The 18,407-nt window shown below is 36.7% G+C and overlaps 1 protein-coding gene across 2 annotated transcripts; it reads right to left on the minus strand.

Moving 5' to 3' along the window:
- Positions 1 to 467: 467 nt before the first annotated feature.
- Positions 468 to 17,793, minus strand: LOC145554078 (disks large-associated protein 2-like). 2 transcript variants are annotated; one of them, XM_081613365.1, is made up of 5 exons: positions 14,556 to 17,484; positions 13,970 to 14,409; positions 13,788 to 13,879; positions 7,936 to 8,088; positions 468 to 7,803 (listed from the first exon to the last, which is right to left on the minus strand). In XM_081613365.1, the coding sequence occupies exons 2-5, from the start codon at positions 14,331 to 14,333 to the stop codon at positions 7,597 to 7,599; spliced, it is 816 nt and encodes a 271-aa protein (XP_081469491.1). In that variant the 5' UTR covers positions 14,334 to 14,409; positions 14,556 to 17,484; the 3' UTR covers positions 468 to 7,596. The 2 variants fall into 2 exon arrangements, with proteins under 2 accessions (XP_081469491.1, XP_081469490.1); XM_081613364.1 differs by having other exon boundaries at positions 13,788 to 14,409; positions 14,556 to 17,793.
- Positions 17,794 to 18,407: the final 614 nt, after the last annotated feature.

Raw genomic sequence — 18,407 nt, forward strand, 5'->3', positions numbered from 1 at the left:
GTTATCCTGTTGGAACATCCAACTATCCTGCAGTTTGAATTTTAGAAGAACTTCATCTTCCAGCAGGAAAGCTGCTCTGAGCATACTACTAGAGCTATAATGAAACGGTCTAATTTAAATTGAGGTTATATGCTAGAATTGCCTAGTCGAATTCTAAATCCAATTGAAAATTTGTGGTAATACTTGAGTTGTATCTTTCTCTGCCTAGTTTGAATGAGCTTAGGTTATTTTTTAAGAGTAGAATTGGAAATAATTTCCATTTCTAAATATCATACAAGATTCTTGTTAAATGCTTTGAGGTTTGTAATTTCCACAAGAAATGTGGAAAATGTGTATTTATTATTTACCAAAAGTAGTGGAAAAACGCCTTAAATTAGTCCCTGTCACTAACATTAATGAGTTTACACTTACACAAACAGAAGTAAATAATGAAATAAACAGACAAAACTCACAAGACATTTTCCAAATCTTTTCTACAAAAATTTAATTGCAATATTATTTACAATGGATGACCCCTAAGCAACGACCAAACTGGAAAGAGGGGAAAATCTTCAAGTTGCTCAGTTTGGACAGAAGAAAGGAGGATGCATATGTCTAAGTGAACTCATACAAAGTAAAAAGCTAAAAATGCAATATGTTGCACAGATGTCACCCACACTGAGAAATGCACGTGTGAAATGCGTCCAAATAACCAGAAAACATCAATGGGACAGTGCTGTAATTCTGAACGAAATAAAGAAGTAAATAAATACATTCAAAATATGTCTTTTGCATGCCATCATATCAAGTTATAAAATAAGCAAAACAGAAAATATGAACAAAGCAGAAAATAGTTGTGTTCCAATGAAGCATATATTATATATTTATATATTAATATCTATATCTATATATAATATATATATTCTTTACAAATAATGAATATTTGGCATTATATTCATTCTTACAATAGATATGATATACAAGAGATGAAAATAGTTTTAGCTAAACAACTAACTTTTTTTACTTTATCTAGTAATCATAGAGTTATCTCACATTCCAAGTTAAAGGAAGTGTATTAGTCTCAGTGATGCTCTTTCAGCAGCATAGTTACAAAAAAAAATTCCTGTTGAAGAATTTCATATTATACTGTAGGTTCTAGAGTTAAAACATAGACAGTCCCCTTAGATGTGAGGCCACAGAATGCTAAAATACAGGCATACACTTTAAATATTAAACGAGAGAGCTGTTCCCCTCTTTGTTTTATTAAAAACCTATTAAAAGTGATGCAAGAAATGATTTTACAGTATGCCAAAGAAGTCAACATGATGGCACTTGCAGTTAATAGCTTGGCATGTATTTTTTATTTTTTTTTGTCCTTGTCATTTTTGCAAAGTTTGAGGAGAATAAAATTAAAATAAAATAACAAAAGAGCAAACAAAACCTGCAGCTGCATTCTTAATCAAAGGGTCGTCCAGGGCACACATTATGAAGATCTGAATCTATGTCATCCAAGAAGATCCAGCATAGAAAACCCTTCAAAAGGAGCTTCAAGGAGTACAGAGTCTGTTTGTAGGAGGTGGCCTTGGAACTCCTCATGAAAGAGTCTGTTACTGATGAAAAGGGTGAAGAAAAACATGTTTTATGGAAGAAAAATGATTCACTCTTAGAGACAAACCTGACCCTGCTGCTGCAGCAAACTCTATGCATGGGTTGGAAAAAGACTTAGAGTTTTAAAGGTTATTTTTTTTCTAAAGGTATTTACAGTCATGTAGAAAAATTAGGGTACCCTCTGAAAGCCTGTGTGTTTGCTAGTATCTTTGGACATAAGGATATTTGATACCAATACCCAATAAAAAGATATCTCAAGTTGTTTAAATAAGCAAATAAAGCTGAAAAAAATTCTGTAAAACATAACATAAAAAGTTGGACACCTCTATGCTCATTCCAATTTTCAGTGGATAAAATTCCACATAAAATACCATATTATCATGATTAGAAAATCTGCTACTCTGGATTTTGAACAAGATCTTAAATGATTAGATTTAAGATTTTTAGTTTGATGTGCTCCTGACTGCTGGAGTTTCTAAGAACTGCAGAAAGAAGATTGTGGCAGCTTATGAGTCTGGCGAAGGATTTCTAGAGGTCTCAAAAGAATTTGAAAGCAGCAGTTCCACTGTACGGAATATAATCTGTAAGATGAAAACTTTCAAAACAATTTCCATCATGCCCATGTAAGCAAGTTCATCCTGACAGCAGAACGCAAGATGCTAAGAGAAGTTTCTAACCCCCCTTAATTTATCAGCACCAGACCTACAGCAGGGTGTCACTGTTGATATCAAAGTGCATGCCTGTACAACAACAACAAAGAGACTGTGCAACTTCTCCTTTCATAGGAGATGTGCAAAATGGAAACCTTTGCTTTTTAAGACAAAGTGTTGCCGAAGAGAACATATACAACTTCTGGATTAATGGTCTTTGGCTAAATGAGTCTAAAACTGAATATTTATGTCCAGGAAAGGACCTTACACTAACTATGGAGTATGGGGATGGGAGTGTTACGCTTTGTGGATGCTTTCCAGCATCAGGCTCTGGCCAGCTCATTTCTATAGAATCCACCATGAATTCCAATGTATGTCAGAGGATGCCTGAAGAAATTGTGAGTTCATATATCAAAAAACTTGTACCCTGTAATATGACAATGACCCAAAACAAAACAGTAAATCCACAGAGGACTGCCTAAAAACTTAGAAATGCGACAAGAAAAATTTCACTGAAGTTATTTTAGCCAAACTGGGTGACACTAGTTATTACGAGTTTGCATGTTTTAAAGTCTTCCTCAGACTATACATACAGTATTTTTTTGATAATGTTTGGAATTACAAGGTTAATTTTTAATATTTGCTTGAGAATAACCCACTTTTTCCATGTCAGGAAGTATATTAAAACAAAATTATATATATGTATATGTATACATGTACATATATATTATGTATATATATATATATATATATATATATATATATATATATATATATATATATACAGATATGGTGAAGCAGGCCTACTTCTATTGCTCAAATCTGTTTGAACCCTTTTTACTGATCTTGCATTGCTACTTAGTGCTATTCATTCATGGACATTACTAGACAAATTGTCTTGCTGAAATTAGTGCTACTTGGAGAAGAAGAAAACCATATTTTAAACTGAACCAATGTAATGGATATGCAAGACTTCTGCTTAGTTCTGCTCGTTTTGCATAATCAAGATAGTTCACAGCCACTTCAGTGACAGCCTTCAACAAAGTCAGCCAGGGAGAAACTGACAAAGGCCAATGGATGTAGTGCTGATGCTTTAAGTTTTACAGTGTGGGCTGCTATTCAGCAACGCATTTATCAACACAAGCTCTGAAGGGCCTTGGAGGGTATTTGCTTGATCTCACCAAGGACCCAAAATCTTACATAAGCTGCTTTGCTTAGTCAAAGTCAGGCTGAAAATTACCCAGTGCAGCGCCTTGCCATTCTCACTGAAACAGCCTTGAAGCTACACACAGCGTACAGCACCAGCAGTTCGGGGCTCACTGCAAGAGCGCCGGTCTCCTTTAAGCCAGCATATGTCAGGCCGAGTCTGTCTCTCTACCTCTCGCTGCCTGCCACTCTGGCAACAGCAGAGAATGAGTCGGCTCTGCCAGCGGTCTGACATCAAACACAGAGGCAATAATTGTAAATCCAGCGTTATGCTGTTAAAGGTTCCTTAAATTGTGGAGTAAACTGCAGAACTATGTATGTACTCACTCTCATACTTATCACCCTTACAGATTTCCTCTGCATCAGACTTTGTGTCACACAAATATTCCAGATTATCAAACAAACTTCATAATCGAAGGTTTCAAAGATAGCCAGACTAAAGACGAAAAGATGCTTTCAAAAGATGATTTCAATTAGTAAGGGAACAAACATACCACAAACCAACCTGGCTCCATGTGAAAAAGTAGTTAAACTGGCCTCAACTGACATTAACACTCTGTAGTAACTGGCAAACAATCTTTTACATCACTGTAGGGGAACCTGAGTCCACTCTTCTTTGGAGATTTCTTTGCCACATTAGATATTTTTTGAGAATGTTGTACTTGTTTAAGGTTATACTGCAGCTTTACTGTCAGGCATGTAGTCCAGAATTTGACAAGTCTACCATTTTGGTAGAGAACATACTTTATGATTCCATCGATTATGGCAAATTGATTTTTTTCTGTCTTTGCTTTCTTTGCCACATATAGATGCTTGACATTATTAACAACAAAATATTAATAGATAAATGCAACCTGAGGTAAGAGAAAAAAATATTTCAAGGGATTATTTTGTTGATATTAGGCAAATGCTAACATAAAATGTTAAGTTGCATCACCGGTCTTTACTCTGTTTTAGATCATATTTTTAAATCTTTACCCATATTATGTGTAGAAATGTCCTATCAGATATTTCAACCACTTTTTATTTTTTTAAATTTTGAACTAAATTCTACCAGGCTAAAACTTTCCCTGTTAGTTTTGTTATAACAGTGAATATTTCACATTATGTGGTATATATCACCCAATATAATGGCAACTTTAACTCACACTTTAATAAAAGGTGAAGCAACGCAAACGCACAGTGAGGAACTGCAGACTTAGTGTTAACATTATATAATTAAAACCTCACAGATTTATGGGTATCAGCACAAGTAAAATATTAATATACTTGGCACAATAAAGTCCAACAAAAGTCAAATCCTACGTTTGGTCTTAGCAGCATCTCGCCTGTTAAACTTCTTGAAATGAACAATTTCACATTTTCTGATGAAAGCATTCACTTCAACGAGGGAGGTTTGAAAAATGTAATTAATATTTTAATCTGAAAACCTATTTAAAGTAGGTCCAATATTTTGATCCAACTCAAAATGCTGGCTCAGATTCCCAATCAAAGCATTTAATGATCAGTGTCAGGAGAACAACAATTTGGTTTCTGTTTTCAGAGGGAGAGAAGGTCTAATCTAGGAATCTCTGAGTAATAGTTTTATTTTGGTTTCCAACTTATTTCTGTTGCCTTGTTTCAAACTAGTATTAATGGTTCATGCTGGTAATAATTTTTCTCAGCTCAATTTAGAGTGGAAGAAATGCATTCAAATACATTTATTCTACCCTATACAATTATGCTTAATGTTTGAAGTTTTGCGACAGTTATTGAGAAAATATCAATTCAGAGATCAATTTGAACTTATATTCAATTCTTGTCCATAAACTTCGGATACTAATGCCCAAGACTAACTCATTGCAAAATATTGGAAGAGTGAAATGTATTATGAGCATAACAGATCAGCGGTGATCACATCACGCCATCTCACTGATTTACAGAAGTTTAAATAAAAGTAAACATAAAACTATTAATAGCATTAAAAGAGGTTTACCCACCAGAAATATCTAAACATTGGTTGTTATTTATCTTGTCATCAGTTGTTCAAAACATAGACCTTTGTAATTATGGTTAACATACACACACAGCAAAATCTGCACTTCCAATTCCAATACTGTTTGTCTATCGCACCTGGACTCACCGCGACAAAACAAACAAAAATGGAGGCATCCTGCAAGAGAATACCCCAATCGAGCAAAAGTTGTAGAATGTTCTTTCTGACTAGTTTTGTGTTGATTTGGAATGAATCCCCCCTCAAATAGTTATTTTCTGTCATAGTGGGGAGGAGAAACAGCTTGTTTGAGCATTGTTTCAAGTTATTTCAAACATTATCCTCATCATATCCCATTTTATGCAAGTTTTTAGCAATATACTTGTGAAGTTTCTACTGTTTGAGACTTAAGATCTGCATCCCCCGGGAAATCCTTTGTCCCAGTTTCAGCTTGTTAATTCTGATCTTTTCGTTGGAGGGACTTCGTTATGATAATGCTTGGGGACACTGCCACAGACTTGGAGATTTGCAGTATATTTGAAAATCAAGAAGCAGTTCATAGCTTAAAGAAATATTGACATTTTGTTTATGTTTTGATGGTTACTTCTTATCAGTCCTCATTAGCTGTGGACTGAAGGCGCAACTTGAAAGTCTTTGGGAAATGATGAAAACTGAGCAGCAAAATTCTATGTGCCTCTGATCATCCAGATATTTCGAAACCAAACATAAGGAGGGAAAAAAAACAGCATAACATTCCCACTCACAATTAAAAAAATACAACAGTACTATTATGAACTTGGTTATGTACATTTCCCTTGGAAATATTTAGAATTATATTAAGTGCATAAGTGCATTTGTCTACACATTTTAATCTAAGGAGTTACATAAACTTTCATAGTTTTTTTGTTTCTTCTCTACTGCATTGACATGATGAAAATGTTGGCACAAGACTTGCAGGTTTACAGCTTCAAGTAAATGTCTGAAGGATGGCAACATGAACATTGGATATTTAGAAAACCGCTGTGAAAGGTGCACATTAAACAGCAAGCAGATGTTATTTCTACACCACGTCACTGAACTTGGGTGCATCTGAATAAAGTAAAATATGATTAAATAAGACATTTTTTCAAGACATTCATGTCAAAAAGGGAAAAGGTATGCAACATAGATTAAATACAACCTCCACAAGGAGGGTAAACCACAAAAAGTCTTTTTTAATTATTTATTTTTACCAATCTTCCATTCATCAGAATAACATAAATGGAAAGTTGAGTGGAAGGAAAACTGTGACTGAAAAAAGGTACAGTCAAATATTTCGCTATAATATATATTTTTAAATTTCTCTTACATAATATTCAAAATATGTTAAATTGATTTTTGGGTTTCATTAGTAAAAGTCATAATTACCAATTAAGTGTGAAATAATCGATTTGTGAGTTTCACTTTTTGATTTGAATTACTGAAATAAATAAACTTGTCAATTATATTTAGATTTATTAAGATGCACACCTAAATATTTTATCATGACTAGACATGGTAGAAGGCTGCATTTTTCACATCTAACCAATCAAAAGCTTAGTAGGAATTGCCTGAAGCACCTTGAATAGGTAACCTGTACCATGTGCACATAGTTGAGGTATTTCAAGCATTGGCACTTTTTCAAACTCAACAAATTGGTGATGCTTAGCCGTCGATTAAATCCTGTAGAGACTGCAGAAGCAAAGGTAATCTGTAGAGACTAAAAAATAGTGAACGGTTATAAACTTTGACCAATTTCATAGAACTCCAAATAAACACATTGATGTTTAGCTCCAAGGTGTGGTTGCTGGTAAGGTTTTCAAAGCTGCACTTTTTCTTCCTCTTAAAATGGCACTTTGCAAATGCTGAAAAACTACAGATGTATTCATCCAAGACATGAGAGAGATAGTAGATCTTGATCACCAACAAACCAACACAAAGATCCAACCCACCCATGTCAGATGTATGTTTTTGGCAATGGAAGTCGAGCCTCGGCACATCCTACAGTCCTGTGATGTTGGTGATGAGCACTGAGGATGGCAATCGGACCAGAGATGGATAAAGGAGGGGTTGAGAAAGAAGCAGTCTAGAAAAAAAGGCTAGTTTTAGAGTTGCTGGAGCACAGGAGCAGGGAAAGGTACAGATCCCTGATCCAACGTTTTCTCAAAGTCTAGTCTGAGCCTCTGGAATATAGATCTCAATGCTGTCCGCTCTCTCCGAGGCCGAATTCTGCCGGAAAGAGGCTGCACGTTTGGCTGCCATGAGCCGCCGGCGTGCCTCCTGCCGGTGCCTGTCAGGGAGGTCCAGGGATTTCTCCCTGGTCACTGCACTCTTCTGTCTTACTGTCTTCTTTGGTACGGGAGCTGGTGGCTGCAGGAAGATGGAGACAATGGTCATAAGTCCCCTTCCCCACCTACAACTTGCATGTGTGTTTTCCTTTTGCTTCCACAAAAAACAAACAAAAAAATAAAAAAATCACCAAACTGGACTCTGACTCCTTACCTTCTTTTCTGGGCTGTCAATTGGTCGCCAGTTGTTGTTCTTTATCTGCTGCAGCTGGTCAAACTTCATGTTGACGTCGTCAATGGAGAGCTGCAGCAGGTCCCAGAACCCAGCCAGGTCCTGAGAGGTGGGTCGCGGCATGGCGCTAGGGTCCTGGGAAGAAAATGCAAGATGCAGGAAACGGTACTTACTGCATTTCAGTTCAGATCCACTAGGTGTCCTTATCTGACTTAAAAAAAAATCAGAGTGTAGGGGGATTACCTCTGGCATATCGTCATGGATGAGCTATGAAACAAAAAACTGTCTTTGTCACGTTGGTCCTATTAATCATTTGATTTTGCAGATGAAAAGAACAGATTGAGAAACGCTCCACTGTCTCCAAAGATGGCCTGGTTCAGGTTTTAGCGAATCATCAATTCCTACTTAATATAGAAATTTCTTTTCTGCTTCACCTTTCGTCACAATAACTCATCCATATTTTCTAAAGCAGTATAAGACAAAATGATACGTAAAAGAGCAAGATCTAATTTGGTGCTAAATCACACTGACAATGTGCCTAAAAGGAACATCATCACAATCCAGAGATTATAAAAACTTTTTCCCAAAACGTAATCCTTGTGTTGTGAACCATCTTCATGTCTGTTTAGATGATTCATCACAGGAGATATTTTATCACAAAAGAGCCTGAGGGGTGTGAGGGATCTCAGTCATGTATGAATCATGTAGGTAACAGGAGCATGATGCAACAGATGGGATATGTTTTACTTGTGAGCCATGATAAGGAATTATCTTAAAAGCATATTGACTCCTGAAATTGTTATTCACGTTGTGAAAATAAACTTTTTGTGTCAGTGTCATGCCACAGTATGAATACATTTGGACCTTCTCTGCTTCCAGCTAAGATTATCAAAACTGTTTTAATTTTTTAAATGCCAGAATTAAAGAAAGAAAGAGAGGCAGAGAGAGAGATTTTATTACTTATTGTAAGGTCAAGAGACCACCTTAAAAGAATTTGGGGCTGGTGGGAGAGGATGGTGAGTAAACTCAATTCATCAGCTGAGATAATGCTGTCGCCCATTAATGAACTTTTTTACTTTTATCAACATAGAAAATAATCCTACATCAGTTCATATCTGCTCTGTCTTCTCAAAACCCCAGTTGGTCATGGCAGCTGGCCGCTTGTACTGATTCAGCTTCTGCAGAAAGTTTCTTCCTGTCAAAGGGGAGTTTTTCCTCTTCACTGTCACTACAATCATGTTCAGAGGGATTGATGTCAGCGACACAATGCAAGTGATATTCTGTTGTTTCTGTGTGCTCATCCAGGAGGGGTGAAAGCTGCAAGTCAATGACTCGAATCTGATGGGCTTCCTTAGATTTAAATAAATAAATAAATAAATAAATAAATAAATAAATAAATAAATAAATAAATAAATTTCTTTGAATAATTAATTTGGTTTTCTGTGTTGTTTGATAAATAAAATTAATTTCCGTGTACGAGTGATTTAATTTAAATACGTTTTTGGTAAAGACCCTCAAGACAACATTTGTTGTGAATTAGCACTATATAAACAAACTGAACTGAAATGTGGTCATAAACTTTAAAGGCAGGTCTATCACACGATAAGATAGTTTATGCAAACATTTTAATTTCTTTCTCTTTTTTTTTTTTAGAAAATACAAATATATTGTAGTATACCTAACTGAGCAAAAACAGGAAAAGGTCAGTCTACCAATTATAACTATTTCTACTTTGTATGGAAAATATCTGGTTTCAGATTTATTCAATAAATATTTAATCTCTAAATCTACAGATCCAAGAGAACTTTCAGATTTTATGTTTCTCACACCCATTTCTATGACAAATAGACATGGCAATTTGATAACCCAGAGATACCTTTTCTTGTGACATTTAGATGATGTGACTGCTGATTTTCTCTTGCTGCTCTATAATTGTTTCATAAAATTCACAATTCAATAGCAGAGCTTTGCATTCTAAAGATTTTCCAGTAACACTTTATCTGAAGGCGTGTGCATAAGCCTGAAATGACACTGTCATAAACATCACATAACACCTGTCATTAATATGAAGGAGTCTTCAAAGATGTTTATGAACTGTTGTCATCAAGTGTCATTTGGTAAATAATGACAATTTCAATGCAAAGTTCCATTAAAACTTGCATTAAATGTTCATGCAAAATGTCAACTTTGTATGAAAAGTGCCATTATTTACCGAATGACACTTCATGACAATGGTTATAAACATTCATGAAGACAACTTCATGTTCATAACAGGTATTATATCATGTTTATGACAGTGTCACTGCAGTCTTATGAACAATAAAATAAAGTGTTACAGATTCTCCTGTGTCGCCCCTTTTAAACTATTTTTTTCCCTATTGTCCTTTTTCTATTGTGCTTTGAAAAAGCATTTGGCTCCTGACATATTCTGTATATTCTTTACTGTTTTGCCACACTTGCACGTTTCAGATCATCATACACATTTTAACATCAGTCAGAGATAGATTGTGTTACTACTAAATGTTGTTTTCAAATGATGACTTCATTTATTAAATGAAAAGGAATTGAAAGAAACCTATGCGAAAAGAAATGGCCCAGCTCGTTAAATCATGAATAAACTGTGATTAACCTTTTTTTTTTTGAAAAACTGAGTTCAATTTTTCTCAAGCCTGATTACTGCCAGACCTGTAAAATCAAGAAATTAATTAAATAGAACCTGTTTGACAGCATGAAATGAGGAGAAACAAGGTCATTGAGATCTATCAGCCTAAAAAAAGGCTGTAAAACCAATTTTAAGGCTTTGGGACTCCGGCGAATGACATTGAGAGGCAATGTGTGCAATGGCTGCTTGTACTGAGTCAGGTTCTGCAGGTAACAAGCACTGCTGATCAAAAAGAGCACACATGTCCTTTCTCACATTTGGCAAAAAACATCTTTATGATCCCAAAGAAGACAAAAAAGAAGACCTTTTGGTGGGCGTGCTCACCAATTCATTTGTTGTAAATAACGGAAAACGTCTGGATGACTTGTCACATTCAGCCATCAGTTAACCTCAACCACACTGTTAGTACAGGTAGACTGATGTGAATCTAGAACATCCCTGAACAGCTCAGAAAAACTATATCAAGGGTTTGGCTGCTGGGTTAAAAATAACCCAATTCGTAACCCAGCGCTGGGTCAAATATGGACCGACCCAATGCTCGGTTGTTTTAACCCAACTGGGTTGGGTTGATGGTTTGACCCAGCACATTGGGTCATGGCAACTAACCAAATGTTGGGTTAAATTGACCCAAAATTGGGTTGAAACTCATAACCCAACACAAGGATTATTATACCGATATAGTTGGGTTAAATTATTTTTAATTTATTTACCCCCCCGACCCGGGCCAGATGGGGGCCCGGGTTTGGAGGTGCTAGGGAGGGAGAAATGTTTTCAAGTCGCTTTAATGTCTGATTAGAGACGGAGAAAGTGCGCCCTCACCTGTTCAGAAAGGTGTATGTAATGTTAAAGTTACTTGCCCTCAATGGAATATATAGTAGTCAGTCCCAGTGACTGTTTGACTCACAGTTTAGCCAATGTTCTTCCCGACGCTGACTTGTTCTGCTAGTGGATTGAGGCTATATTAAACAACTGAATTTAGTTTACTTGACAAATTGTGCCCTTCCCCTTCATCTTTTTTTTTTCCAACAGCTGTGTTGTAGCAACACCGAAGCTCTTTGTCAGAGCAACCTACCGTAATAAATATTTTAAATAACCATAAAAATAAATATCAAACATGTTCGAAATACATTCTATTCATTTATAAAATCCTATTCACGTTGAAACTTTATCTTCTTTTTACTTACCATGTCTTATTTCAAAGTAGAGGAGAAGCCCGATATGCAGTCTTGTTGAAAATGGAGGCTTCTGAAGAGGGGCGTGGCTTCTTTCAAGTTTCGTCTTTAACCCAACCGATTGGTTAAATCTACCCAACCCCTGACCCAACAGAAGTGTTCAAGCTGTAAACCTCTTGAGTTATGAATTTTGACCCAATATTTGGTCAAACTAACCCAACCTATGACCCAACAGCTACAACCCAGAAATTGGGTTATGAAAAGAACCCAGCATTTTTTACTGTGTAGTCTTAACTAAAGGTCAGAGATGATGTTTGAAACCTCTCTAATGATGTAGAATTAAAACAATTCTGCCAACAGAGATTACCAAAATTCCTCCACATCATACATAAAACACATTGTTTTCAAAGCAGAGCCAAGAGCTCTGAGCAGGGAACAGAATACACTACTCTTATCTGCAAATGCAAACTGAAAGCCTTTGCACGCCAGGTGGTTTATTATGCACATTAGATGACAAGTTTAAAACGTCCTAAGGTTTCCAGAGTTGTGAGATTTAACTTGAATTGGGAGTTTTAAGGGTTGGCTTTGAATATTAAGCCGTTCAGCTCCTCCCAATCAAGCACTTAAAATATGCTGCCTGTCTTTGAAACATTTCAAATAAGACCTCCAGAAAGTTAATTGAGGAGTTCAAGAGGAACTGAATTAAAATTTTATTTCTTTTTAAGCCTCTAGTTTGTGGGGGATTTCATAGATGAAGTCAAAATGTAGCGATTTTTATTACTACATGCGGTCAGGCCTTTTTAACTAAAGTAAATTCTTCCCTAAACTTACATAACACTGTCTCTTTTAGCAGGAAAATTACTTGCCTTTTCCTGTAAGGCTGCTTTGGACCATCTAATCCCCAGCTGCCATTCCTTCCGAATGAGTGTTTTCTGCTGCATGCTGCAAAAAACAGCAACTCTATCTCTCATAACCCCAAACCAGCTTCATCTAAAAAGTTGCCTACCTGACTGTGTTCTGTAAAACAACTTACAAAGAGCACCAGTATAGAAGAAGAATCTCCAAAAATCTTGTGCACGGTACAGGCTATGAAGCACAGTCAGATTCTCAAAAGTTCAATCTAGACTTCATTAATCAGTGCTACAAAACCCAGTGTGACCCATTTAAAGTCAACATGTCAAATGCTGCAATAGAATAGTAAAAGGTTTTCTACCGAGAAATTAAAGAGTTTATATTTTAATTCTCACAACTTTTTTTCCTTTCAACTGTGTTCAGGCCTGTATCTCAAGATAGTTATTCTAATTTCAATGTCAAATCAAATTAACCCAATTAACCTAACCCTGGGGTGGTAAGCCAAGTCAAGTGGGGATGGACAATACTGTCATTAAGTGTCAGAAAAAGTGAAAAACAAAAACTATAAAAAGGAAAAAGTCAGAACAAGGTAGTCAAGAACATTGTGTTGATGCTGTTTTTGGAATGCTGAACTCAGACATCAACTCATAACACCATAGTTGCTCGAGATAAGATGTTAGCTAAGTATCCAATTTGATTTCTTGATTCACAGGGTGACTTATCTAGTAAGAAGAAAATCAGGAGAAATGCTGTCTGAGAGTCCAAGCGAGGAGACTTAAACTGTCATTCTCACCAAGTACTTCTGTAATTTACCACAGAGGTTATTGAATGCTTGTGCATTCAGGCAGATATTTTCAAGTTCTGATCGGCATTGTTATAGTTATCTCTAAAGGAGGTCAGCAACTCCTTTTATCAAAATACTTTATATTTGCGGGTCATGCAAATAATTGTGGAGGTTTCTCCTTTTTTCCACACAATTACTCTGTTAAACCTAGAAATCATTCAGGATTTCTCAGTTTTGATGCATTAAATTGTTGTGTGCCCTTTAGATATCCCTTTTAAATTATCATTTAAAAAGGATAATTATTAATACATTTTAAATTTAAAGTATGAATAGTTGACATCTCTAATACATAACCTTGTCTTACCAGATTTTGCTGACACAGCCAGTAAAATTGTTGAAATTTCTGAGACATGAGCAGCTGAGCACTTCCCACTGCACTTCGAATTTTACCTAAAACTGAAGAAGAGACACAGCGTGATATGTTTTCATTACGATCCACTGAGGACCCTTGGTTCATGCTTGACATGTAAAGCAAGGAATGCTTACGTTCCTCTGAGAGGTCGTTCTCCTCAGCTTCTGCCTCCATCTCTTTACACCAGGCTTCCATCCTCTTGGTCTCCGTGTGGAGCAGCTGCATGAACCAGCTTCCATCTCTCCGGAGGGACGGAGACACCCTTCCCGACTCACCTGCCGAGGCTGCACTCTCCCGTGGGGACGGGGGCTCTAGCTGCCAGCTTGTCTCGCTGGTCGTCTCGCGTGGACTGGACGGCTCAGCGGTGGTGCGGTAATCGTCACGGTAGCTAAAGAGGCCTTGCGTACGGACAGTGCGCACCGCTCCGTATTGCGTAGGCGTACTGGGCTCTGAATGACGCTGAAAGCCCCCACCAAACTGCAGACCTTTGTCTTCCATGGTGGGAAAGCCCTCCAACTCCAGGTCAGCTTGAACAGCTGCCGTCACACTGTTGGAGCGTTTGAACCTCCCCTGTCTGAAAAACAAAGCAGAAGATGAATGAAAATCAACAAAATTACATGTAATGGCAGTGAAAACAGGGCTAGCATTTATTATAGAGAGCTCAAACATCAAAGGCAGAATTTTTATAATAATGTAACAACCTAGGCACCATTAGCTCACCCTTTTTTGTCATCCTCCACCTGTATCCCGACAGAGTGGTACTCCCGTGAGCCTTTGCTTTCAGATTCCGAGTCCGTGGCTGCTTCCACCTTGGTTGAAGAAACGATAAAAACCAACAGTGCTTCTCATTATGTGAGCTGCCATTCCCCTGTGCCTCCGGGTTTATTGGGTTGGGACTGGACCGAGCAACTTAACTGTACATGGCACGTCAGAAAGTAAACATTGTATGATTTATGAGAGGCTGCAAAGGCTAAAAGACTGCAGAGGGTTGCTACTATGGACTGTGGGTTTGTGCAGAATTTAATCGAAACAGGAAATGTTATATCAGACAACAAAAAGTAAATTGTAGCTTCGGGTTTATGGTGGGTTGCTTCCAGATTTTCAGAAAAATGGCTCAGTAATCACTACGAGTAATTTTCATATTTGAGAGTCTGAATTTTATGAGGGCGTCACCTACGGCCTCTCTTTTCTCTCCTCACACGTGGACCGACTGCTGGATGCTTTTATTTTACTCAAATATTAAGTCCAACTTATTTTTCACTGGGTAACAAATGCTTTCTCCTGCAGTGAGTGGCAGAGCGCAGGAAGCATTTCCTGCTAACATTAGCAGCTGGGAATCATGCACGCTCACACTTAAATTATCATAATCACTTAAGCATTTTGTGTTGTTACAGCCACAGACTTCTGTGTATTTTCAATAGACTGTAAGAGTGAGCAACAAAATGTAATGTGATGTGGAAACTCAAAGGATTTAACCCTGATTAGACACATCATAAAAAACCACTTTTTACAGCTATAATCAAATGAATCTGTGGACAGAAATGTTTAAGTCTCCACAGATTCTCAATTTAACTTAGTTCCTGACTTTGACTAGGCTACTAAGACGCAAAAATATTTCCTTCATCTAAACCATCTCATTGTTGTTCTGGCTGTATGTTCAGTGCAGAGATATCATGGGCTGCTTTTGTGATTAATGCTCACCACGCCTACCCTGTCACTTTCGGTGCGAGACTATGCCTTGGGAGGTTTGTTGTTGTGTCATGTTGTTCCTATTTTAAAACGATTAATTGAACAGTGCTTTGTGAGATGTCCAAAGCTTAGGGCATATTTTATCCACTTTAAAATTTCTATGCCAGTGTTTCCCTGAGCTGTCTAATGTCTTCCTTGCTCTACATGAGGCTGTTTGTTTACTAATGTTCTCTAACATTACATGGATCAATGAATGTTGTGTGGCATCATTGTTGGATGTTCTCAACAAGCAGAGACTATCATAAAAACACTACAGATTTGTAGTTAGATGGGTTATACTAACAAGGATCAGCTATATTTGATAAAACTTATGATAATGCCTTTTAGAGTTTTGAAAATAATGCCTAAGATATAAAGAATACATAAAGGAGGCAGGATGTTTTTTTTGTTTTTGTTTTTTTTACCAAAGGGAACTGAATACCAAATGATTCATACTTAGAAAGAGCCTTTTCTTAGATTTAAAAAGGTTTTTAGTGCTCGTTCATGCATGTTTTTGTTGTATGTTAAATTAAATATCTGCTGCTCTTTTCTCTCTCTTCACACAATGATCATATCTAGGGCAACGTGGAGTTTCAGTTCAGTTTCTTGCCCCGAGTGTCTATGACACCGAGATGCCATTAACCTTGCAGTTGGTGAATGACCACTGAGTCTGGCTAGCGGCATTCCTTGAGTGAAGAGGACTTAAAGTTAGCAGTTAGCAGATGTTCAGAAGGAAGCACAGAGGTGTACAAATTTATTTAAAAGTAACTTACATGTTTTATTACATTATTCAAAAATGCCTGTGGTTAATTAAGACTGTGAAAGAGAGCATGGCTTGAGGCAAAAAAACAGAAAGGCTGAAATTATAAATTGTTTGCAGGATTTTGGAAATGTTTGTGCTCAGGTAAGAATCAATATTCTGTGGGGAATACACACAGAGGCGGTTGTTCAAGTAGGGCACACCTCAATAATTTGCTAATATTAAATAAGTCATAATTCTGTCAGAATCTAGTTTAGATCTCAGATTTTGTTTAGAAAAAATAATCTATGGTGGTGGTGGCACAGGGATAAAGCACGCGACCCATATGCGCGGCTATCACAAGTTCAAGTCCTGGCTTGTTGACCTTTGCCGAATGTCTTCGTCCCCTCTCACAAGATGCTTTCCCGTCCACTCACTGTCAAATAAAGGCCACTACAGCCAAGAAAACCCTTAAAAAAAGACCTATCTTGCCTTAATACTTGCTTTCGATACTTCCATCTGTTGCCATGATTACATTCTCTTTGTGTCTTCAAAGATGGCCCAGAGATTGTAAACACCTTGTATAAGCTGTTAAACACAGTTTAAAATATGACTTCAATAATTATTTTGTTTTTTAAAATAAACGTAAAATCTTATTTATCAGTTGATGCTGTCACCCAGCTCTTATTTTAAATGGTTGATAGATGAACATGAACATGACTCGAAAACAAATCTTTTGAATGCTTCTGTTATACTTCCTTCCTTTGTAGTTCTTAAAAAGAAATCAGAATCAGCCAGATTGATAAGTATCAGCATGTCAAAGCTTTACAAAACACAAACATTGGAAACTGGCCTCAAAATTCTGATCAGCGTTGTTCTAATTTATCATGATTCACAATTGTACCGATCCAACAGCGTTTGCAGACTAAAGCACTCTTTATCACACCATGTCGCATTCCCTGCAGTCTAAATCCAAAACCCATCTTCTTTCTCACTTTAAATGTGTCTCTTCACAATTTCTTTCTCTTGTTCTTTGTTGCTCATCACCTCCCAAATTATGTCTTTCACCTCTCTTTGTGAAGCATTCACATTAATTTCCTGCTGCCACAGTCTTTCTTCTTTCTCTGCAGACTGACAGACATTTCTGCTTGTCATTTGAATATTTTTTTTCTTCTGTTCAGCCTAGAGAGTCTTTTCTTTCTCTGTGATAGAACCAGCAATGGTTTAAAAGAGGGTAACAAATAAAAAAAAGATTATGTTTTTAATCCAGATATTAAGAGAAAAAAATGTAGTTTTGCATGTTTATTGGATGTTTTGGAGCCATATTTTAACAGTTATTTTAACTGTTATTTTAATAGTAGTGAGTATGTTGTATATCACTAGCATGCACACCCTCCTGGCTTCTCCTGGGTAAATAAAGTCGGTATGTTCCGACTTTATTTAGGATCAAACAGTGCATGCAATGCAGTCGCAAGGCCAGCACTGTTTTTCCTACTGCCAAGCATAATTACTCTGGTAATTCCTAGGCATGTGTTGACATTCATGTCAACTGGAGTTAATTTGTCTAATATTTGGCTCATAAAAAAAAAAAAAGCCTTCTCAGCTTTTTGGCAGCCTCTTGCTCTTTGTCATGGTGCTAACATTTGGCTTAAAACACATCATGCTGACATAACTTTAAGATAATTATGGCTGCATGTCTTTTATGGAAATATTTTCACCCCAACTTTCATTTCTATAACATTTGGCAAAATAATCCAAAACAAATAAATAAATCACTTTAAAGTATTGCAATAGGATTACTGTGATCGAAGAGCTCTGGTAAACAACTTTGGGTGCGTCCATTGAAGGCATATATATTATCTTGCAAAATATTCAGTAACCTTATGAGATTACAAAATTTAATTTGATTGACATAGTAATGCATAGTTGTTAAGTTGAAAGGGACACAGATTTTACTAATAAAAGTCTGAGAAGTGCAAAGTGTGTTTCTATTTTCTTCAGTTAAACCTGTAAGGCTATTGGGGCATATCTCTAGCGGCCAGAGACTGAATAAAATTTTTCCATTCTTTTTTGCAAAATATCTCAAGCCAAGTCAAATAAGATGG

This window comes from Poecilia reticulata, chromosome 12 (assembly GCF_904066995.2).
Source record: "Poecilia reticulata chromosome 12, P_reticulata-male-v2, whole genome shotgun sequence".
NCBI lineage: Eukaryota > Metazoa > Chordata > Actinopteri > Cyprinodontiformes > Poeciliidae > Poecilia > Poecilia reticulata.